Source organism: Pholcus phalangioides, unplaced genomic scaffold, assembly GCF_987345545.1.
Source record: "Pholcus phalangioides strain wild (caught in Gottingen) unplaced genomic scaffold, Ppha-v1.0 ptg000004l_1, whole genome shotgun sequence".
Taxonomy (NCBI): domain Eukaryota; kingdom Metazoa; phylum Arthropoda; class Arachnida; order Araneae; family Pholcidae; genus Pholcus; species Pholcus phalangioides.
The window spans coordinates 256,696-275,687 of NW_028301597.1; the positions used below are offsets into that span (position 1 = coordinate 256,696).

Here is an 18,992-nt window from a genome sequence, read left to right on the forward strand (position 1 = left end):
ATTCTGATTCCTTTAATCATTAGGGTTGTCGTAGCTAACCATAATTATCACAGAAATGTGTCTAATGTTTCAATGACCCCAAATCAGGAAGGATCAATATATAGAGGGGCTGGCTGGAGCCCAAAATTTGGACAGAGTAATAATGTTTTGCCAGACTAATCCTGGTAAAAAATAGTATATACACAGCTGTTTTCCAATAGTTCTAATTTTTTTTTTTTTTTTTAAACTGTTTCTTTCAGCTAGAAATTTTTGAAAGTGTGTGTATCTCAAAAGAAGTGGTAAGTAATTCTATTCTTGTTTTATTATTATTGCTTTATTTCCTAACAATATCAGAATTATAATTTTGATGTTATTTTTTATTATTTAAAAATTGTAATTTTGATATTTAACAGAGATCAGTCTTTCTCTTCTTAAGGCCCCTTTACACATACAATCTTTCCTGCACGCCCAGAGCAGGACGTTCTTGCGCGAAGGATTGGAGGGCGGTTACAACGATCAAGAGCGAGGCACATTCTTTTGCGCTCTCTCCTGCACGAAAGAAAGCCCCGTTCAGAATTGTGTGTGGAAAGGGAAGCGTGTGGCAAAATTCATACGCTTTTGCATGGACTTTCGGGGAAGTCAAAACTCTACATTCCTGGCCAAAGTTTTTTCCCTGTTGACAGATCGAAATCGACTGCCGTTTACGTGGAAAAAATATAATTTCAAAATATTACTACGTGGATTATTCGTATTTAAAAATAATTTCAATAATTATTAATAGACATTACTGTTACTAATTTATGGTATTTTTTATGCAATTGATAAGAAATTAAGAAATAAAATTTGTGATTGTTGAGTTCAAATTTTTGTTTCGATTCGACTTTCATTTGTTCGTTCAACTTTAATTGCTTTAATTTTCTGAGTTTATTTATATACTAAATATTATAATTTTCCTGAAACAACTTCCATCAATTATTGACTCGGTGTGTAGTCTATGTTTTTTTTAATACTACCAGCAGAAAAATAGATAAAAGTTATTACATTGAAACCTCGCTACAACGATTCTCGATATAATGATAAATCCTTCTACAACGATATATCTTCAAATCTTTTTTGGAAATGTCTATATTCTAATGTTAAACCGCTGCCTCCAGATATAATGATAATCCCTCTACAACAATATTTTTTCTTGGTCCATTGAGTATCATTATATCAAGGTTTCACTGCGCTTTTTTGAAATTATGGTGTTATTTTGTAGGTCTTTATTTCAGATATTAAGAAATTCTTGATATATTTCTCTCGGTTGTATTCATATCCTCAAAAAATCATTTCAATTTAATGTTGAGCATAAGCAGTTCATAACAATACAAAAAATAACAAATAAATTGAGGCATAATTTTTTCAAATTTTTAACAACTCTATACACGTATTCTTATCCGTGTAAAACATTCCGTTGTGTGTCATGCTATGACAGCAATAAAATAAAAATTGTTAATAGCAATATGTTTTTAGTTGGATATCATTCATTATATTATATTGGATGGTTTTTGGTTTTAAATGAAATTGGCGATAATCTTATAACACGAAACATCCCTTTTACTTGGTATTTTAATGTCACTTGACCGTGGACATCTTTTGTGATCTTATCATGGAAAAGTACAGCTCATTGTCTACTGAACATCTGCTATGAATGCAGAGTTGGCTGGATCTAATGATAGGGTGCTGCTTTTCAAACAGCACCATTGTTAACTTTCAGACATTCAGATAATAGAAGTTTTTCCCTAAATCCCTTTGTTTTTTTTTTTTTCTAGTGTGTTGAAGTCAAATTTATACTATCAAATTAAAATCGGATATTCTTAACCTTTTTAGCAACGACTTAAAAACCTCAACACCCAGATATATTTCCAATTTTAAAAATATGCGTATTGAATAAATTTCTAATTAATAAAATGGATTTTTTAAATCAATTTCTGTAGCCAATGGTAGGCGTCTTAAGACTTAACTGGTGAGTGAACAGGAATAGAACCAGTTTTAAATCAAAAAAGAGGCTCCAAGTTATTGAAAGGCTTTCATCTATTCTGAAATAATTATCATTTTTCAATCCTGGATTTTTATTAATTTTGGAATAATTTCTTTCATCAATTCTCGCATTATTTTGTATTTATTATGCGTGTTTACTTCTATCGTTAATTTCAAATTGTGAAACTGATCTTTCTTAAAATACTTTTTTCTATTTAAAAAAAAAAATTTCTTTAAAAAAGAAAAAATAACTTGTAGGTTAAGAGCCTCTATTTTAAATTTTTCCCACACCCTGAGGGTAAATGAAAGCTTGCAAAGTTATCAAAATAATAGTAATTTAACATATCTATAAATGTTATCTGATATAATGTTAGTAGATAAATCAAAAAGTTCAAAAATTATTACAATAACCTAATAAATGTAATTACAGCACTTGAAACTAATTTATCATTTCTTTAAAAGAACAATTCATTGGAAAAAGGAAGAAAAATCATCAAATATATATAGACTGAAAAAAAAATTTCAATAAATATTATTGCTGAAAAAAATTATTTACATTGTATATATATCCCTTTTCTTTAAAACGATAATGAAGGAAGACGATGCAGGAGACAAGGGATCATTGTTATAGACAAGGGTTTGCATTTAGACATACGATTTTGAGTTCGCAATTGAATGCAGGAATGACCAGTTCCAGCTCGCACTCCTAACCGCACATTTTTTTCGCCTTTACACGCACACTCTTGGAGGCAGTTCTGAAGTTGTTTACAGCCATCGCGTGTGCAAAAGCGTACTTGTAAAGGAGCCTTTAGTCTCTTAGAATCTAGAATCTGATGTTTGTTTTGGTATCACTGTAACCTCTTTAATTCATCCTTTTCTTTAAAGAAACAAAATTTTCTTAGAAAATTTGATGAAATTAGAAAAGAAGCTAACAGTGTGAAAAACCTTTACGTAGCTATACAAGAAGACGTTGACAATATTACAGAAACAATAAAGGTGAGATTATGTCTTTTCCCTTTCTTGCTCCCTTCCCCCTCCCCCACTTTCATTTTCTGAACCTAATGAACCCTTCCGTATTTTATAGAATTGGAGTGAACTAGACCCATCACATTCCTGTGGACCGCCAGATGATTCTGATGATGAGGCATTAACTGTAGAGTTGCAGATCTCGCATAAAGAAGATGAGCAAATCCGAAATGTGCTTGTCAAGGTTGATATAAAGTAAAATTTTTCATTTCGTAATAATTTCATGAACTGAATGTAAAACCACTGCTTCTAGACAAAAATGCAAATCTTGTACGTCAAATACGTAAGCATACACGTGTGTGTAGGCGGAGCCAGTAGAAAAACAGGCTTTATAAGCGCGCGTAAGTTAAGACACATTTCGTTCGCTAGCACACCTCTGCGAATTTCTTGGTGTTATTTTGCAGCAATCGGTTAATTTCAAATTGTAACAGTAAAAATGAGTAATCACCAACGTTTAGATGATGGAATGAGGTGGCGAATTGTGGAGAAGATAGAAGCAGGCCAAATCTCATGTCCAGATTTGTAGAGAGTTCAATTTAACGCCCAGCGTCATGTGTAACTTATGGAAACAGTTCCAGGATACTGGATCCATCGAGAGAGAGCCTGAGCAAGGTCATCCAAGAGCCACGACGGCCAGAGAAGATCGCCATTTGTCGATTATAGCGAGGCGTAACAGGAGTGCTACAGCTTCTCAGCTCTCTCGTGACTTGTATGCAGCCACAGGAACCCGTGTATCAAGGGTGACTGTTTCCAAAAGACGTCATTAGAGAGGGTTGTTTGGAAAAAGACCTGCTGTTTGCATCCCGCTCACTTCTATTGACAGGAGAATCCGTTTATCATGGTGCAGAGAGCATAGAGATTGGAGTATGGATCAATGGGCAACCGTTCTCTTCACTGATGAGTCCCGGTTCAGCCTAAGCACCGATTCTCGCTGTACGTTCATATGGAGAGAACCAGGGACCCGTTACCTACTCTCCAATGTCTGCGACATCGACCATTATGGCGGAGGAGGTTTAATGGTCGGAGGTTGGATGGCTGCACACCTCTCCATGTCTTTGAAAGAGGCACTGTGACTGGTGTGAGATATAGGGATGAGGTCTTGGAGCCCTATGTTCACCTTTTCAGGGGTGCAGTTGGCCCTGAGTTCACTTTAATGGACGATAACGCGAGGCCACATAGAGCTCTTCTTCTCGACAATTGTCTAGAGAGTGAGGATATTTGCCGGATGGATTGGCCAGCCAGCTCTCCAGACCTTAACCCTATAGAGCATGTCTGGGACGCTCTGGGGAGGGCAATTGCAACTCGCAACCCCCCTCTGGGAACCATCCAGGAAATGAAAACAGCGTTGCTGAACGAGTGGAACCAATTGCCACAGGAAATGATAAACTGTATGTTTATCATTTCTGTGATTTCAACTTCAAGTATGAAATCACGCTGCGAGACCTGTATATCTGTAAGAGGGGACCATACCCCCTATTAACCCTTTTTTTTTTTTTTTTTTTTTTTATTCTGCAACCGCTGTTTCATACCTTCCGACTCTAACGTGTTACGCACGATCATGCGTGTGTATTACAATTATTGAATGGTTATTTGTTTTGTATCAATGTATGTACATATCAAATTTCATTAAAATCTGTACAGTAGTTCTAGGGATAATCGAAGTCTGCAAATTCTCTTAATTTCTTACACCATCGTATATATTGGTGACTGGTGTTTCCCCGAACCCACCCGATATGGGAACCGATTCTACTGATGGATCTATCACGCAAGGCCTGCAAACAAACAGCGTGGCGATCAAGCCACCCTCTTTCTGGTGTGGGACGCCAGCGTTGTGGTTTGGGCACTTGGAGGCCTACTTCAAAATGGCAGGAGTGACCAGTGAAAAAACTAAGTACAACATCATGGACCAACGACTGCTCAACGTGGTCAGTGACATTGTCATGTCTCTGCCTATTGTATGCTGTGCTGAAAGAGGCTCTCACATGAAGAATGTCCGAATCAGAGAGCACCCAAATCAAGAAATTACTTTTCGGTATAGATTTGGGTGATCGTCGACCATCAAAATTGCTCATGGAGATGAGAAACCTTGCGGCAAAGAAGGTAAGCAATGACATTCTCAAATCTCTGTGGCTGAAGCTCTTGCCAAAGCAATTTTGTCGGTGAGCTCGGAATCGTCAAAAATTGCCGACATGGCCGATAAAATTCTTGAAACTTGTGATTACATGAATCTGAATATTATAGCTATCGCAAAACCAGAAAATGACGTGTCACAGTCATCACATGAAATATGCCTCATCTCTCTTTCATCTCAGATCGCAAAATTAACTAATGTGGTACAAGAACTGAAACGAGCTAGAAGTCAACAACGCTCGACCAGTCGATCGTGATTCCAATGAAGCAGTAGCATAGATGCGAGTCATCATGAAAAGGACATTTGTTGGTACCATAGGTGCTATGGAGATGTACAAAGCCCTGTGCATATGTCAGCTCATCTAATCAGGGAAACGACCAGGGGCATCATTGACGACGTGTGATGCCAGCCAAATCTCCAGTCGTCTTTCTGTATTTGGTCGCTCGTAATTGACATTTCTCGGTCGACATAGAAGGGGACGTTTCTGTGATACTGTAACTGCAATTCGGCGACCCTTTCCAGACAAAAACTTCCTTGTATGCTGCAAACTCTACCAAAGTTCTCACTTTCGGCACCGAACGTCTATACCTTGATCTTGGTTTAAGGTGAAGATTTCTCTGGTCTTTCATCATGGCAAAGTTGTCTAAGCCAATACTCGGCGCAGACTTTCTCAAGGAATTTGGCTTACTCGTAGACATGAAATGCAGACACCTTGTCGATCCTGTCACTTCACTTAGCTCATTCGGCAGGGTTGTTGCTGGTCCTTCTTGTGCACTGACAAGTTTCTCATGACATCAGGGACGACTGCATCAGAATTCTGCTGGCTGAATTTTCCTGTTTGACTCATGAATCATCCGTTTTGAGAACTGTACCTCATCCTGTCAAGCATCACATTGTCACAAAAAGCCCACCCATTGTTAAAATACGTCACCTGGCTCCAGACAAGTTGCAAATCGCCAAAAAGGAATTGGACTATATGCTGCAATGAGGCATATCCAGAGCTCATGAGCCAGTCCTTTACACCTGGTGCCTAAGTGGACTGGTGGTTGGAGACCATGTGGTGATTAGAGGTCTCAACGGTGTCACTCAACCAGATTGATACCTGATTTCATGATCTACTCCACTATCGGCTTGGTTTGTGCATATCATCACATACCAGTTGCACCAGAGGACATTGAAAAAACTGCCATCACAACACCATTCAGCCTACGAAATGCGACCCAGACCTTTCAATGTTTTCTTCATTGTGTACTCAGAGGTTTAAACTTTTGTTTCGTATACATTGATGACCTATTGATTGCTTCAAAAAGTGTAGACGGGCATTCTGAGGTATGAGGAAGAGTTGCCGAATAACTAGCGTTAAATCGCCAATGTTGCTGAATATCTAGCGTTAAATCGTCAATCTCGCCAAATATTGAGTGTCAGATCGCCAATCTCGCCAGATAATGAGTGCTGAATTGCCAAACATCGAGTTGATTCTTCCCAAATTCTCTCCCATTTTGCAACAATTTCTTTTCCAAGTATAAAAAAATTAAAAACTAATAAAAATTTTTTTAGCTCATTTGAAGTGCTGCTGTTCAAGGCAGCAAATAGTGCCCTCAGTAAACAAAAATCATCTTAAATAGACGGGTGCAAAGCAAAAAATTTTACGACAGCCGCTCTTTCAAACAAGGTGTCAAAAGTCTAAAACACTAAAAATAAAAATCAAGCTGACAAAAAGATGTTTGATAACAAAAAAACAGTGCAGTTTTATTTTGAAAAGGGTTGAGGGTTAGCGAAAATATTCTTGTTAATTTCACTGCTCCAATTTATAAATATCTGCTCCGAATCAAATATTTTGCTGCTCCAAATCCTGAATTTTGCTGCTCCGAAATGGACTTAGTCACTTCCCACCCCTGCTTATTGGAAAAATGGTTTTGCTGACGAACAATAGCGAAACTTTACAGTGGTGGCAGCGGTGACACCTCCGAAGAGATTGTTTGGCATCAGACTTCGTGAACTTCGGAGAGTCGAGTGGTGTGATCATGGTTCGGTATTGAACTTTGTGGGCTTCGCAGTACTCAGCGGTGCGAACGTTGATCGAATAGGTCAGTGCGGCAGTAAGTTCCTGAAAGCAACGAGGGAGCACAACCTCAGTGGAGGAACGCCGGTCGAGTAAGTCTATGCTTCTGTTCTTCTCTCTCTCCTTATGAGTTAGATATTGGAATTCAGACAAAGTCTTTTTAGACAATATAATAGTTTTGATATATAATTATACAAAAATTTCTGCGAGATTTTTTTTTATCCGCTTTTGAAAAGTGCGAATGAAGGAGTTTCACAAGAACGAGCACTTGTGAAATGAGATGTGATATATTTTTTTTGCTGTTGGCGAGTGCGAAGGTTGATCGCAATTATTGAGCTTGGTTATAATTTGATATGTACACTGTTCTTGAATAATTTCAATCGTTTGTTTGTCATTATTTTGCCATCGAGATTTTCTTACCATTCCTTTCGTTTGTGTGCATGAATGTTTTAGACGTGTATATATATATATATATATATATATATATACAATAGCAAAATGTTCTACCTATTGAAGTATCGAAAAGAAGAGCTTAGGGTACTGGCCATAGAGCTAGGAGAAGACGTAGCACCAGATTCAAAGGTATTACAGTTGAATAGCATTATTTTGAACAGCAAAGCATATGAGGAAAAAATGGCTAGGGTGCTTTTAGACGCAATAAAAAATGAAAAAGTAGAGAGGGAGGAAATCCAGAGGGGGGTTGAACAGAGGGAACGGCAGTTTAGGCTGGAAAGCGAGGAGCAGTTAGCAATGGAGAAGTTGCACATGACTCAGCTAATCGGAGTAATCCAAACGAGACGGGAAATAGGGGAACTAGAGCCCTAGATGAGGTTTTGAGGGTAGTGAAAATGCTGACAGTAAAGATCCCCTCAGAGCCTGAAGGCTGGAGTTATTTTTTTACCAGCCTAGAAAAAGCGTTTCTTAGTGAGAAGGTACCGGAGGAAGCAAAAGCAAAGATTTTGATTTGCATGCTAGGAGAAAGGGCAGCGAATCTACTTACGTGCATGAACAGCGACCAGTACGATGACTATGACGAACTAAAAACAATTGTACTAAGGGAATATCAACCATCTCCCCAGACCTGCCTGGAAAATTTCAGGAAAACTAGCCGAAACAAGGAAGAGACGTTCGTTCAGTTCGCGACAAGACTCTCATCACAATGGGAGCATTACATTAGTTTGAGAGGGGCTCGGGATGTCGAAAGCATCAATGCATTGGTGGTGGCCGATAAAATGTTCCAAACGTTGGATCCAGAGACAGCGTCCCACATTGGTATTCAACAAGGAGAAGGTTGGCCAAGACCTCGGGAGAGAATGCGACACATTTGTTGCATGTTAAGGAAGAAACTACGGGGGGTTAAACTGGAGGGATGAGCTTCGGGATATATCATACGAACGGGGACCAGGGCAGCCGCACGGCAGTGACAACAAATCATATGAGGGTAGTAGAAAATGGACGCAATTAAGAGAGAATCGGAGGCAACCTACTTGTTTTGAATGCAACTCGAGGTTTCACTTTCGACGCAACTGCCCTGTGTTTGCGGAGCGCAACATAGCTGAAGATAGTCGAAGAAGGGCTAATATAAATCGAGCGCAAACATCAGAGACAGAAATGAAAGAACAAGAAAGAGCCATTGTGGCAAGGGTTCGATCGTTCGGGCAGAAAACTGAGGGGAGTTCCATCCGGGAACATCTCTGCAAACTGGAAAGGATTTCGGTTAGCGTAAATGGGAAGTTGGTTAAGGCTCTCGTGGACTCTGGCACCGAGATTACGGTGGTGAGACAGGATGTAGTTCCGAGAATTCCGACACATGAAAAATCAACCATCTTCTTGAGAGGAATTTTCGGCCCCGCTGTGAAATGCCCGCTTTTAAGCATCCCATTAGGAATGGCGATCGGGAACACACCTAACGTGACACGTCAGGAGGTCCTGTGTGCGGTAGCGAAAAATCTAGCGAGGAGATTTTGTTACCGCCAGATGTAAGGGACCTGTTGAAGGGAAACGAAGACAACCAGAACGAATACGGCAAGATCAGTTTACGGGGAATCAGTGCCCTGAACAAGGTGACGGGACAGGAGGGGAGGACTGAAGAGAAAGGGTCACTACATAGCAGGGTTGGTAAAAAAACCGGGTTTTTTTGGTTTAAACCGGTTTTTTTTTTGTTTTAAATAGTATTAACATTAAAAACAATGAAATTTCTGAAAAATCATTCAAACTTCTAATAATTAATTAAAATAAAATGTTTATTAATATGATTAACACTATTCCCATATTTAATTAATCAATAAATATTTCTTACATTTTAGCAAAAACCAACTTTTGCAATTTAATTATTACTGTGTGTTTGAAAATTCTTTTAATGTTATTATTAATCATATAATATATAAAGGTTTTTCTCCAATTACTTTCAGTATACTTAATTAGGAAGCTATTTTGCAAAAAGTAATAAAAATTAGGTGAATATAATGTCTTTAATGAAGCATAAATAATGCAGATTAATTAGCAATGATTTATGATATACAGGGTGATTATAACAAAGGTTCTGATTTCAAAACACTGTAAAAAAAGAACGATTGTCAGGATGACTTGAAAATTGATATGAATATTCCTGGAAAAATTCAATTTTATTTGATAAAGGGGGAAAAATACTTGAAAATGTAAAATTAATGACATCACACAACATGTGGGAAATTTGCTCGCAGAATGGAAACGATAGCCAGTCATGGCAAAATGATACCTTAATTTTTTTTGTCAATGGAGGAATGGCAAATAGAGCTAAATCTTTTTTTCCTTTGTAAACTTGAATACCTGGAATTCTGACAGGACTCAATAAAGATTTTGGGAGAGTAAAAGCTCAACTCTAAAAAAAAACGTGTAGTTGAAATTTCTGTAAGCAAACGATGTCACAGAAAAAGAATAAAATTCTGGCTTGCACACCAAATACGTTTTGCACGGATTTCCAAACCTTGGGGAGTATCAGCATCTAATGAATCTCTGTTTCAGAGCACATAGTGATGCAACTGATCAAGCCATTTGAGAACAGGGGCAGAAATGCCTCAACTGACACCTTTTTTCACTACACTGAAGCTGGCTCAAATGCTAAAAGCCAAAAAATACGAGCTTAGTAGAGACGGTAAGAGGAAATCGAAGAGCAATATTATCTGACGCAATGAAGATTGTGAAACTACAATTCTATGGAAGAATGATGCCACAATTACAATTTATCAAGGAAAGAACGATATAAGTTTTTCATTACTCAGCACGCTTCATCTGGCAGTAGTAGCCGCAAAAAGCTTCCACACACACACACAGAGAAACTATTTCACACTACAATTCAACAAAGTGTAACGATCGTGGTTGTAGTGATCAAATGCCCAGAAAATATTCTGTGAAGGTGGCATCATAGACGTTTTCTACAATAACCTGGATCTCACTATAAAGATATTCCGGTATTTTGTATAGAGCAGTACAGAAGGCCAGAACTATTTTTGAAAGCAGTTTCTCTAAAATCGTATTGAAGAGCTGCGTTCATCATACGTGTTGCCCTTGCGCAAAAGGAATGTGTGCTCTTGATCATGTAGTTGTTGGTGAGCGATCAAAAAAAAAAAATAGTAAGAAATAAAAATAAATGAGTCTGATGTCAGGTAACATAAAAATGTGGAAACAAAACTGTTAATTTTTGCATGGGCTGTGCAACTTCAACATGCGATGAATGTGCAAGAATAATGAAAAAAAAAATTGCTCAATGCTCATCATAAATTCCAGTTATCAGGAAGAAATCAATACTTATTTGACAGAATCATATTATAGACTTTCTCATACCTAATTTGACGTGCTTATTTTACATCTTTGCCATATTACGAGATTACTGAAAAATGTTTTTGGACTGAATATAGTAAATAATGTATATTAAATTTTATTTTTACTGAACTGAATTGCATCATTTTTTAGCTAATTTTGAAGCCCATTTATATATTCATAAACAAATATAATTTTACATTATGAATACACAATTAAACAACATTGAATAGGAGTAGGGGAAAACCCAGAAATCGAAAATAAATTACTGTTTTCGCTATGAAACATCGTTCTTTCACAGTCTGGGTCAATTTGACCCAGTCTGCGGTTCTAGGTATACCGAAAGTGCCGCGGTTCTAGTGTTAAACCAAACACCGCCCCCCCCCCCCCCCCCCGGTTAATATTCCTGAGGAACTTCTAACATATAGGGAATGTGCTGGACCCCAAAGCAGAATATGCCGAAATGTGTGACGTACGTCGCAGAACAACCACTGCTGTTGCAGAACAATCTGGAAGAATTTTAAAAAAAGTGTAGAAAAGCGCTATTATGTATATGTGAATTTTTACCGCAGAACATTTTCAGTCAGCTGAGGGCTCGTTGCAGAACATCGCAAAACATTCTGCTATGGGGGTGCTGGAGATTGCAATTCACCAAAGTTTGCAATCTGACCACTGTTCACAACATTTTGAGGTGCCCCCACAGCCAGAAGTTGCAAGGGTTAAGGTGCATCCTGTCAAAATGGGTCTTCAGCAGCTACTTTGCTGGTATTGCAATGTGCATCTTGATAGAAGTTCTATCCACACACTGATGCTGTGGAAGTGCCGAAATGACGTGGTTGCACAAAATAGATTATACTGCTGGCCAAGTACAGCATCATCTACTTGCACTTTTTTCTTTTGTGAAAGAAACTTCCATTGCTTCAGGAGTATCCATGCAAATTTTCAAGTCATTCTGATCAGTACTTATTGTATAGTTTTGGAATCAAAACTTAATTACAATCACCCTGTATATAGCTGATTATTTTTCATAAATCTGTTACTACTATACAGTAGAACCTTGATTAACTGGGCTTAACAGTGTGTGTGAAAGTATAAAAAAACAACTATTGAATATTAAGACTGGGAGATATACAGTAGGAGATGTGTTACTTCTTATGGGAATGAAAATGTACCTGAGGTAATGTAACTACTAGTACACTAGTCTGTGTCCTTTAGGGACAGCTGGTGTCTTTATTGGGTTATAGGACCATCTGCCCCTAGCACGATGGTGTCACTACTCTAGCTGCTTTTTTGTGAAGGGGGAAAAAAACCCTGTGAGATAAAATACACCACAACATTTAGATGTGTGATGCACTCCTTATTCATGAATTTGCTTAAGATAGAGCATCGGAATGTAGCCAAAGGTTAAAAAATGTTGTAAAGAGAAATTTTGGCTTTTATATATAACTTTAAATGACTAAGATACTTCATATGAAAAATCTATATATATTCTGGCCACTTTTATGAGACTTTTTGAAAAAAACCACTTATAAAATCTTATGTCATTTAAAGATATACCATCAGAATGTACCCCAAGGATATAAAATGTGGTAAAAATGAAGCATTTTGGCTAATAATGAACCAATATGATATTTTTCAAGAAAAAAAAATGATATTTAGGCAACTTTTATTTGATTTTTTGAAAAAACCCAAGTCAAAAAGGCCGGAAATGGCATATACAACTTCCATATGCGCTCTGGGCGTATCGGGAAATTCCGAATAGCACCACTGGAGTCGCCCCATTTCAACTGTTATACGGTAGACCCCCCACAAGGCCCATTGGCGATTCCAAAGAATACATGGACGGGAAAGCATGATGGGTTGCAGTTGAATACCAGGCCAGTATCGGCCTATCTATTAGACATGAAATCTTGATTAGAAAGAGCGGCAGAACATTCACAACTTACGTCTCGGGTACAACAGGGTAGGATGGCGAGTTATTACAACTTAAGGTCGACAGTGAGAAGTTATAAACAGGGTGACCAGGTCATTATACTGATACCGGATTCCCAAAATAAGGTATACGCTAGGTGGCAAGGGCCGGGTGTCATCAAAAGCCAGAAAAGCCAGCACTCCTTTCTGGTCGAGATGGAAGATGGCACTGTGAAACATGTGCATCAAAACAAACTTAGGAAATTTGCCTCCAGCGTGAACTCAGTCAACGTACTTTTTGAAGGGGATGAAAATTTTGACACATCTTTCTACGCCAGATTATGACAAAAGTTTTCAAGTGCACGTGGACGCATCAGACCTTGCAGTTGGGGATGTCTTACCCAGAGGGATTCTGGGGACCTATACAAACCCATAGCTTTTGTGAGCCACAAACTTACTGACACACAGAGGAAGTGGGCTACCATAGAAAAAGAGGCATGGGCCATTCTCTTCGTCCTTAAAAAATTCGAGAAATGGACAATAGGGACCAAAATTGAAATCATAACCGATCACAATCCCCTGACGTATCTGAAAGATACTACCCCCAAGAGCCCAAAGCTAATGCGCTGGGCCCTGGTGCTGCAAAGGTGGAATTTCACGATCGTTCACAAGGCTGGCCTATTAAAACAGGTACCAGACGCATTGTCACGATTGTAGAACCGAGGTTATCAGAAAATTTTTGGAAAATGATTTTATTTTTGGCATATTCTTATGTTTTTTTGTTTGTTTGTTTTTTTTTTTTTTTTTGTATCCTAGGTTTTTTTTATTTTTTTTTTTATTGTTTTATGGTATTACTTTGTCGCGTTTGTATTGTGTCTTATATTCGATTATGTCAAAGGGAAATTATAATTTTTCATTATGGTCCGATAGTATTGTGTGTGTGGTATATTTCAAATGTAACCCATTTGTGTTATTATTTAATTCAACAATGCGATAATCTTTCTGTACGGAAAATGGTTTGTGAAGTCTGAATTCCAATTTTGGTTATAATTGTAAAAGGAGAGAGGAAGGGTGACAGAAAAGCCATAGGCTTTATCGCGTTGTGGGTTGTGTGATATATTCAAGAAACAAGCCTCTGCAAGGCAAGTTTCTCTCTTGGAGGGGGCGTGTGAGGTATGAGGGAGAGAAACCTCCCCCCGACCGGGAGGTGAAAGGGATGATGATGCAAGGAACTGGACGGTGATGAGAGGGGAAAGAGAAAGGGGACGAGAGAAAAGAGACAGTTGGGGGTCGGAATCTGCCTGGGGCTGACGTAGGAAAGAAGAGAGGCTACTGGAAGTAGCGAAAATAAGAGAAAGGCGATGGTCAATGAAATGGTGACAAAATGTGTGGTGGTTTTTTTTTTGTACACATGAGTTTTGTTTTATTATGTGGTCTGAATCATTAAAATCTCAGAAAGGAAGGTACAGCGTGTTGGTGTGATGAAATCGAGTATTTTCTCTTATTGAAAAAAGGGTTTCGCTGACGAACAATAGCGAAACTTTACAGGCATCACATCCATTTACAAGTTTGAGAGACTCAAGGATGCAGGTATTATAATCAATCTTGAGTAATGCTCGTTCGCTCAGCCTGAAATCACCTATCTTGGTGATTTCCATTCCTTTACCATTGGATGACAATGAATGAAACAAGACTTTAATTGAACTATAAATATTTATTCAATTATCAGTTAACTATTAGTATAACATTTTAACAAACAATTATCACATTTAACCTTTTCTCTCAATATTACAATGAAACAATAAAACTGGAACGATCTCACCACCATGTCCAGATATTCACGTATTAGTTCTCATTATGCACAAGAGGTTGCAAAATGTCTACTTCATGACAGAAGACTCCCCAACACCAGGTTCGGACGGGTTTTATGTCTTGAAACATAAGTTGAGGCCACTGCGTAGGAAATTGGAGGCGAACGTTCAAGGGTAGCCGGTCTGGCCACTAACCAATCCACAGGTGACAGGATCAGGACAACGTTGGATTATCACGTGAAGTCAGGCGATGAGACGGGCAAGGTGCCAAAGGCACACCTTTCCAATTTTAAGTCATTGTTTTGAGAGACGATCTGGGTCAAGCCTCAGCAGGGCGTGACGCCTTAGTGATGAAAATAGAATTTTAGTCGGAGGAAGGTGTTTGTGCAGATCTGTCTGGTTTTTATATAGGATCTTTCCCACAATGCCCCATGAAAGGTGGCATTCACAAGGTCGAAGGTGCAGTGTTGAAATTTATAACACTGAATCTGGCAACGAAACAACAAATTGGAGATCTGGCCGGGATCCACAACTTTTAGGCCTATTGCACATTGTATACTCATGACATTATAGACCGTGAGATGGTCCTAGGACCCACCGACGGCATGGAGGTAAAATATATTGCACTTTTATATAACACTTTGCTGATCATTTACATTATATTGCTCAATTAATTAAACATTGAGTTTGACGATGACTCAACGTGGTTCCCACCAAAGAGCCATGGGGACCCTCCAGAGGGAAAGAGAGGGTAACTAGACGAGCTATTGAGATCTCTGACATGGATGCAAACCAGAATTATTGATTTTCCAAGTTGACCACAGACACAATGTGGCAACAGAAATTCTGACACTTGTCTTGCACAGTACCTTGGGACTTAATCCCTTTGTGAGTGTTCGCATGAAGAAAGGAGAGAGGTGTATCCTGGCCCATCCTTGTTAAGTTTAACAAAGACGTTAAGGGGGAAGGAAAAACGAAGATATACATTCAGAGCTGATTTTTTGAAAAAATTACGAATAAATTAGAAATATGTGATTGAAAATTTTGATTTGTAAAATTTACATATATCTATGTATAAATTCATATTTTTCATGTTTAGGAGCATATAGACTTCATGATGCCCAGTATTAAGAAGAAATTTAAAGAAATTTCTTACTTCACATTCAGGCAGCGTACCACAATGAATCTCCATGGTGTAGAAAAGTGGTTTGAAGCTGCGGCCATAAAATGTAGCGAAGCAGTATTACTGGAGATTTTCAACCAAGAAACAAAGTACCATTTCCATTCATTTCCAAATTTCCAAATATTTATTTGTTTCCAAAGTTAAATAATACATGAAACAGTGAAATCTCAATATTTGTTGTCAAGAGGCCTGAGCCTGTACAGAGCAACTAATTAAAGATAAAGACGAAAGAAACAAAAAAATAACACAAAACTTATAATAAAAATGAAAAAAATAAAAAAATAAAGAATAGTTAAATAATGAAATGAATTTTCAAATAAATTTTTCTAATAATTATTCTGATATACAAGTTCACATTTGATATAATAACAATTGATATGAGGCAACTACAGGCGTATGGATAATAATATAATTCGCTTCTATAATTGAAAATATACATCTATATCGTCTATTGCTATTAGAAATTCAAAAAGGGATTTTTTAAATGATGCAAACCTAGATATATTCTGCATTACCAACGGTAAAGCATTAAATAGTTTAGGAGCAAGGTAGTAAAAATGTTTGCGAAATATTTCTTTTCTAAATGAGGGTATGCGATAAATTTCGTTTGGTCTTCTCAATGATATGGACTCTCTTTGAGTGCATATTGATTTATTACGATATATGTAGAGTATGATTCGGTAGATGGCGTTATGTCTTATGGGGAGTAGGTTTAAATTTCTATAAATTGAGATTTGAGAACGAGCACTGTAAATAGTTTTAAAACATCTGTTTTGAATAGAACAAATAGGCAGCAGATTTGTCTTGTAATCGCCACCCCAGATGATGATACCATAATTGACAATTGAATAAAACCAGGCATAGTAAATTTCTCTCAGAAATTCTGCTGTTACCTTTTGTTTCAGATAATAGAATTTATATACAATAAAACGTAGTTTTTTCGCTATTTCTAGCGCATGAAGTTTCCATTTTAAATTGCTATTAATATTAAGTCCTAGATATTTGATATTTTGTACCTGCTGAATTTTTTGGCAGGAGCAGTCGAGGTTATATTGAAAAATTGGTTAACCGGTGGGCTATCAAAGTCCCTGAATGAATATGCCGAATTTTCCGATTTTGGAGACCTTTTTTTCTCCTGCGGGTTATATACCGAAAATAACGGTAATTTCGCAGCTGTCAAACTGCATTCAAAGACGGCATGCATCGAAAAGGGGGGGGGGTTTACTCGTTAAATTAGCGCCATTTTTTGAAGATTGTTGGGAAAAGATGGGATCTATAAAAACTCCAGCTAAAATATTCATAGTTTTGTCATCTAGCCATTATGTGGTTATTGTCGGCAGTTGCCGATCGTGACAATTTCACATTTTGAAAATCCGGATTTGGTGAACCCAGGGGAGTCACGAGGAAAAAAAAATTTCTACTCATGCATAATCTATTTTTGGTGCTACTGACAGCGGTTTTTTTTCACCCTTTCAACTTTATTTGGCACCCCTCCGAGAGTGGAGCCCAATGTGGCTGCACGGTCCGCTACTGCATTGGTGGGGGAGGGGCATGCACTTAACAATAGTCAAAGGAAGGAGTTTGTACTAGGAGCATGCTCATTTTACATACGGGGTGGGGACACTGTGCTAAAATTAACATCTTGCGCCATCCTGCTCCAATAGTGTAATTTCGTATTTTTCTGCACCAAATAGCGAATTTTGCTTCAGTATGCCTGGAATTTCGGAAAGGACGCCAAAAATTTTTTGTTCCTGCTTGCTGGGGAGCAATTTTTTCTGAGAAGAGTGTGTTTTATTCCACTGTACATGAACTATCGCCTTATTTAAACTATCTGGCTTTCCATTGCGAAATCCCGATATTATCCGCGATCGTGCAACTGAAGATGGTTTGCAATGGTCTTTCGCTTTAATGCGCAAATGTGGCAAGGGGTGGGAACACTGCGCCAAAACTAATATCTTGTGCCATCCTGCTCCAATAGCGTATTTTTGCATTTTTCTGCGCCAAATAGCGAATTTTGCTTCAGTATGCCCGGAATTTCGGAAAGGACGCAAAAAAAATTGTTGTTCCTGCTAGCCACGAAACGTTTCTTTACGAGAAGAGCGTGTTTTATTCCATTATACTTAAACTATCGGCCCTTGATCGGGCTTTCCATCGCGAATCCCCGATATTGTTCGTGATCGTGGAACTGAAGATGGTTTGCAATGCCTTTCAGCTCTAAAGTGCAAATTCGAGTGTTTCCGTTTAAAAAAAAAAGTCGTCACTGGAAGCAGCAGAACTTACTGTAGGCGATTGTGTTAAATCCCGATATTTTGTGAAAAAAATTTTCATTCCGGGAGTAAAAAGCGCATGTCCGCCGAATTACGAATGTTAGTTTAGAAACTTTGCCGAATAACTAGCGTTAAATCGTCAATATCGCCAAATAGCGAGTGTCAGATTGCCAATCTCGCCAGATAATGAGTGCTGAATTGCCAAACATCGAGTTGATTCTTCCCAAATTCTCTCCCATTTTGCAACAATTTCTTTCCAAGTATAAAAAAAATTAAAAACTAAAAATTTTTTTAGCTCATTTGAAGTGCTGCTGTTCAAGGCAGCAAATAGTGCCCTCAGTAAGCAAAAATCATCTTAAATAGACGGGTGCAAAGCAAAAAATTTTACGACAGCCGCTCTTTCAAACAAGGTGTCAAAAGCCTAAAACACCAAAAATAAAAATCAAGCTGACGAAAAGATGTTTGATAACAAAAAACAGTGCAGTTTTATTTTGAAAAGGGTTGAGGGTTAGCGAAAATATTCTTGTTAATTTCACTGCTCCAATTTATAAATATCTGCTCCGAATCAAATATTTTGCTGCTCCAAAATTGCTCCAAATTCTGAATTTAGCTGCTCCGAAATGGACTTAGTCACTTCCCATCCCTGATGTGGGTCAGTTTCCATTTTCAAAAAAAGTCTCCACTGAAAGAAGCAGAAATTACTGTAGCCGGTCGTCATTACGTCAAATCCCGGTGTTTCGTGAAAAAAAAATCATTCCGGGAGTAAAAAGCACATGTCCGCCAATTGCTAATTCAGAAACTTTGC

The 18,992-nt window shown here is 38.0% G+C and overlaps 1 protein-coding gene across 8 annotated transcripts in view; it reads left to right on the top strand.

Annotated features, from left to right (window-relative positions):
• Window positions 1-18,992, top strand: part of LOC149086369 (uncharacterized) — a 139,408-nt gene that overhangs the window by 117,494 nt on the left and 2,922 nt on the right. For 5 of the 8 annotated variants that reach the window (XM_089254879.1, XM_089254860.1, XM_089254896.1 and 2 more), the window contains 4 exons: window positions 240-278; window positions 2,884-2,994; window positions 3,083-3,208; window positions 15,837-16,009. In XM_089254879.1, the coding sequence (XP_089111005.1) occupies window positions 240-278; window positions 2,884-2,994; window positions 3,083-3,208; window positions 15,837-16,009 (449 nt within the window). Of the gene's footprint in view, window positions 1-239; window positions 279-2,883; window positions 2,995-3,082; window positions 3,220-15,836; window positions 16,010-18,992 lie in introns of those variants that run through there. The other 3 variants (XR_016195717.1, XM_089254888.1, XM_089254906.1) reach the window with 3 other exon arrangements.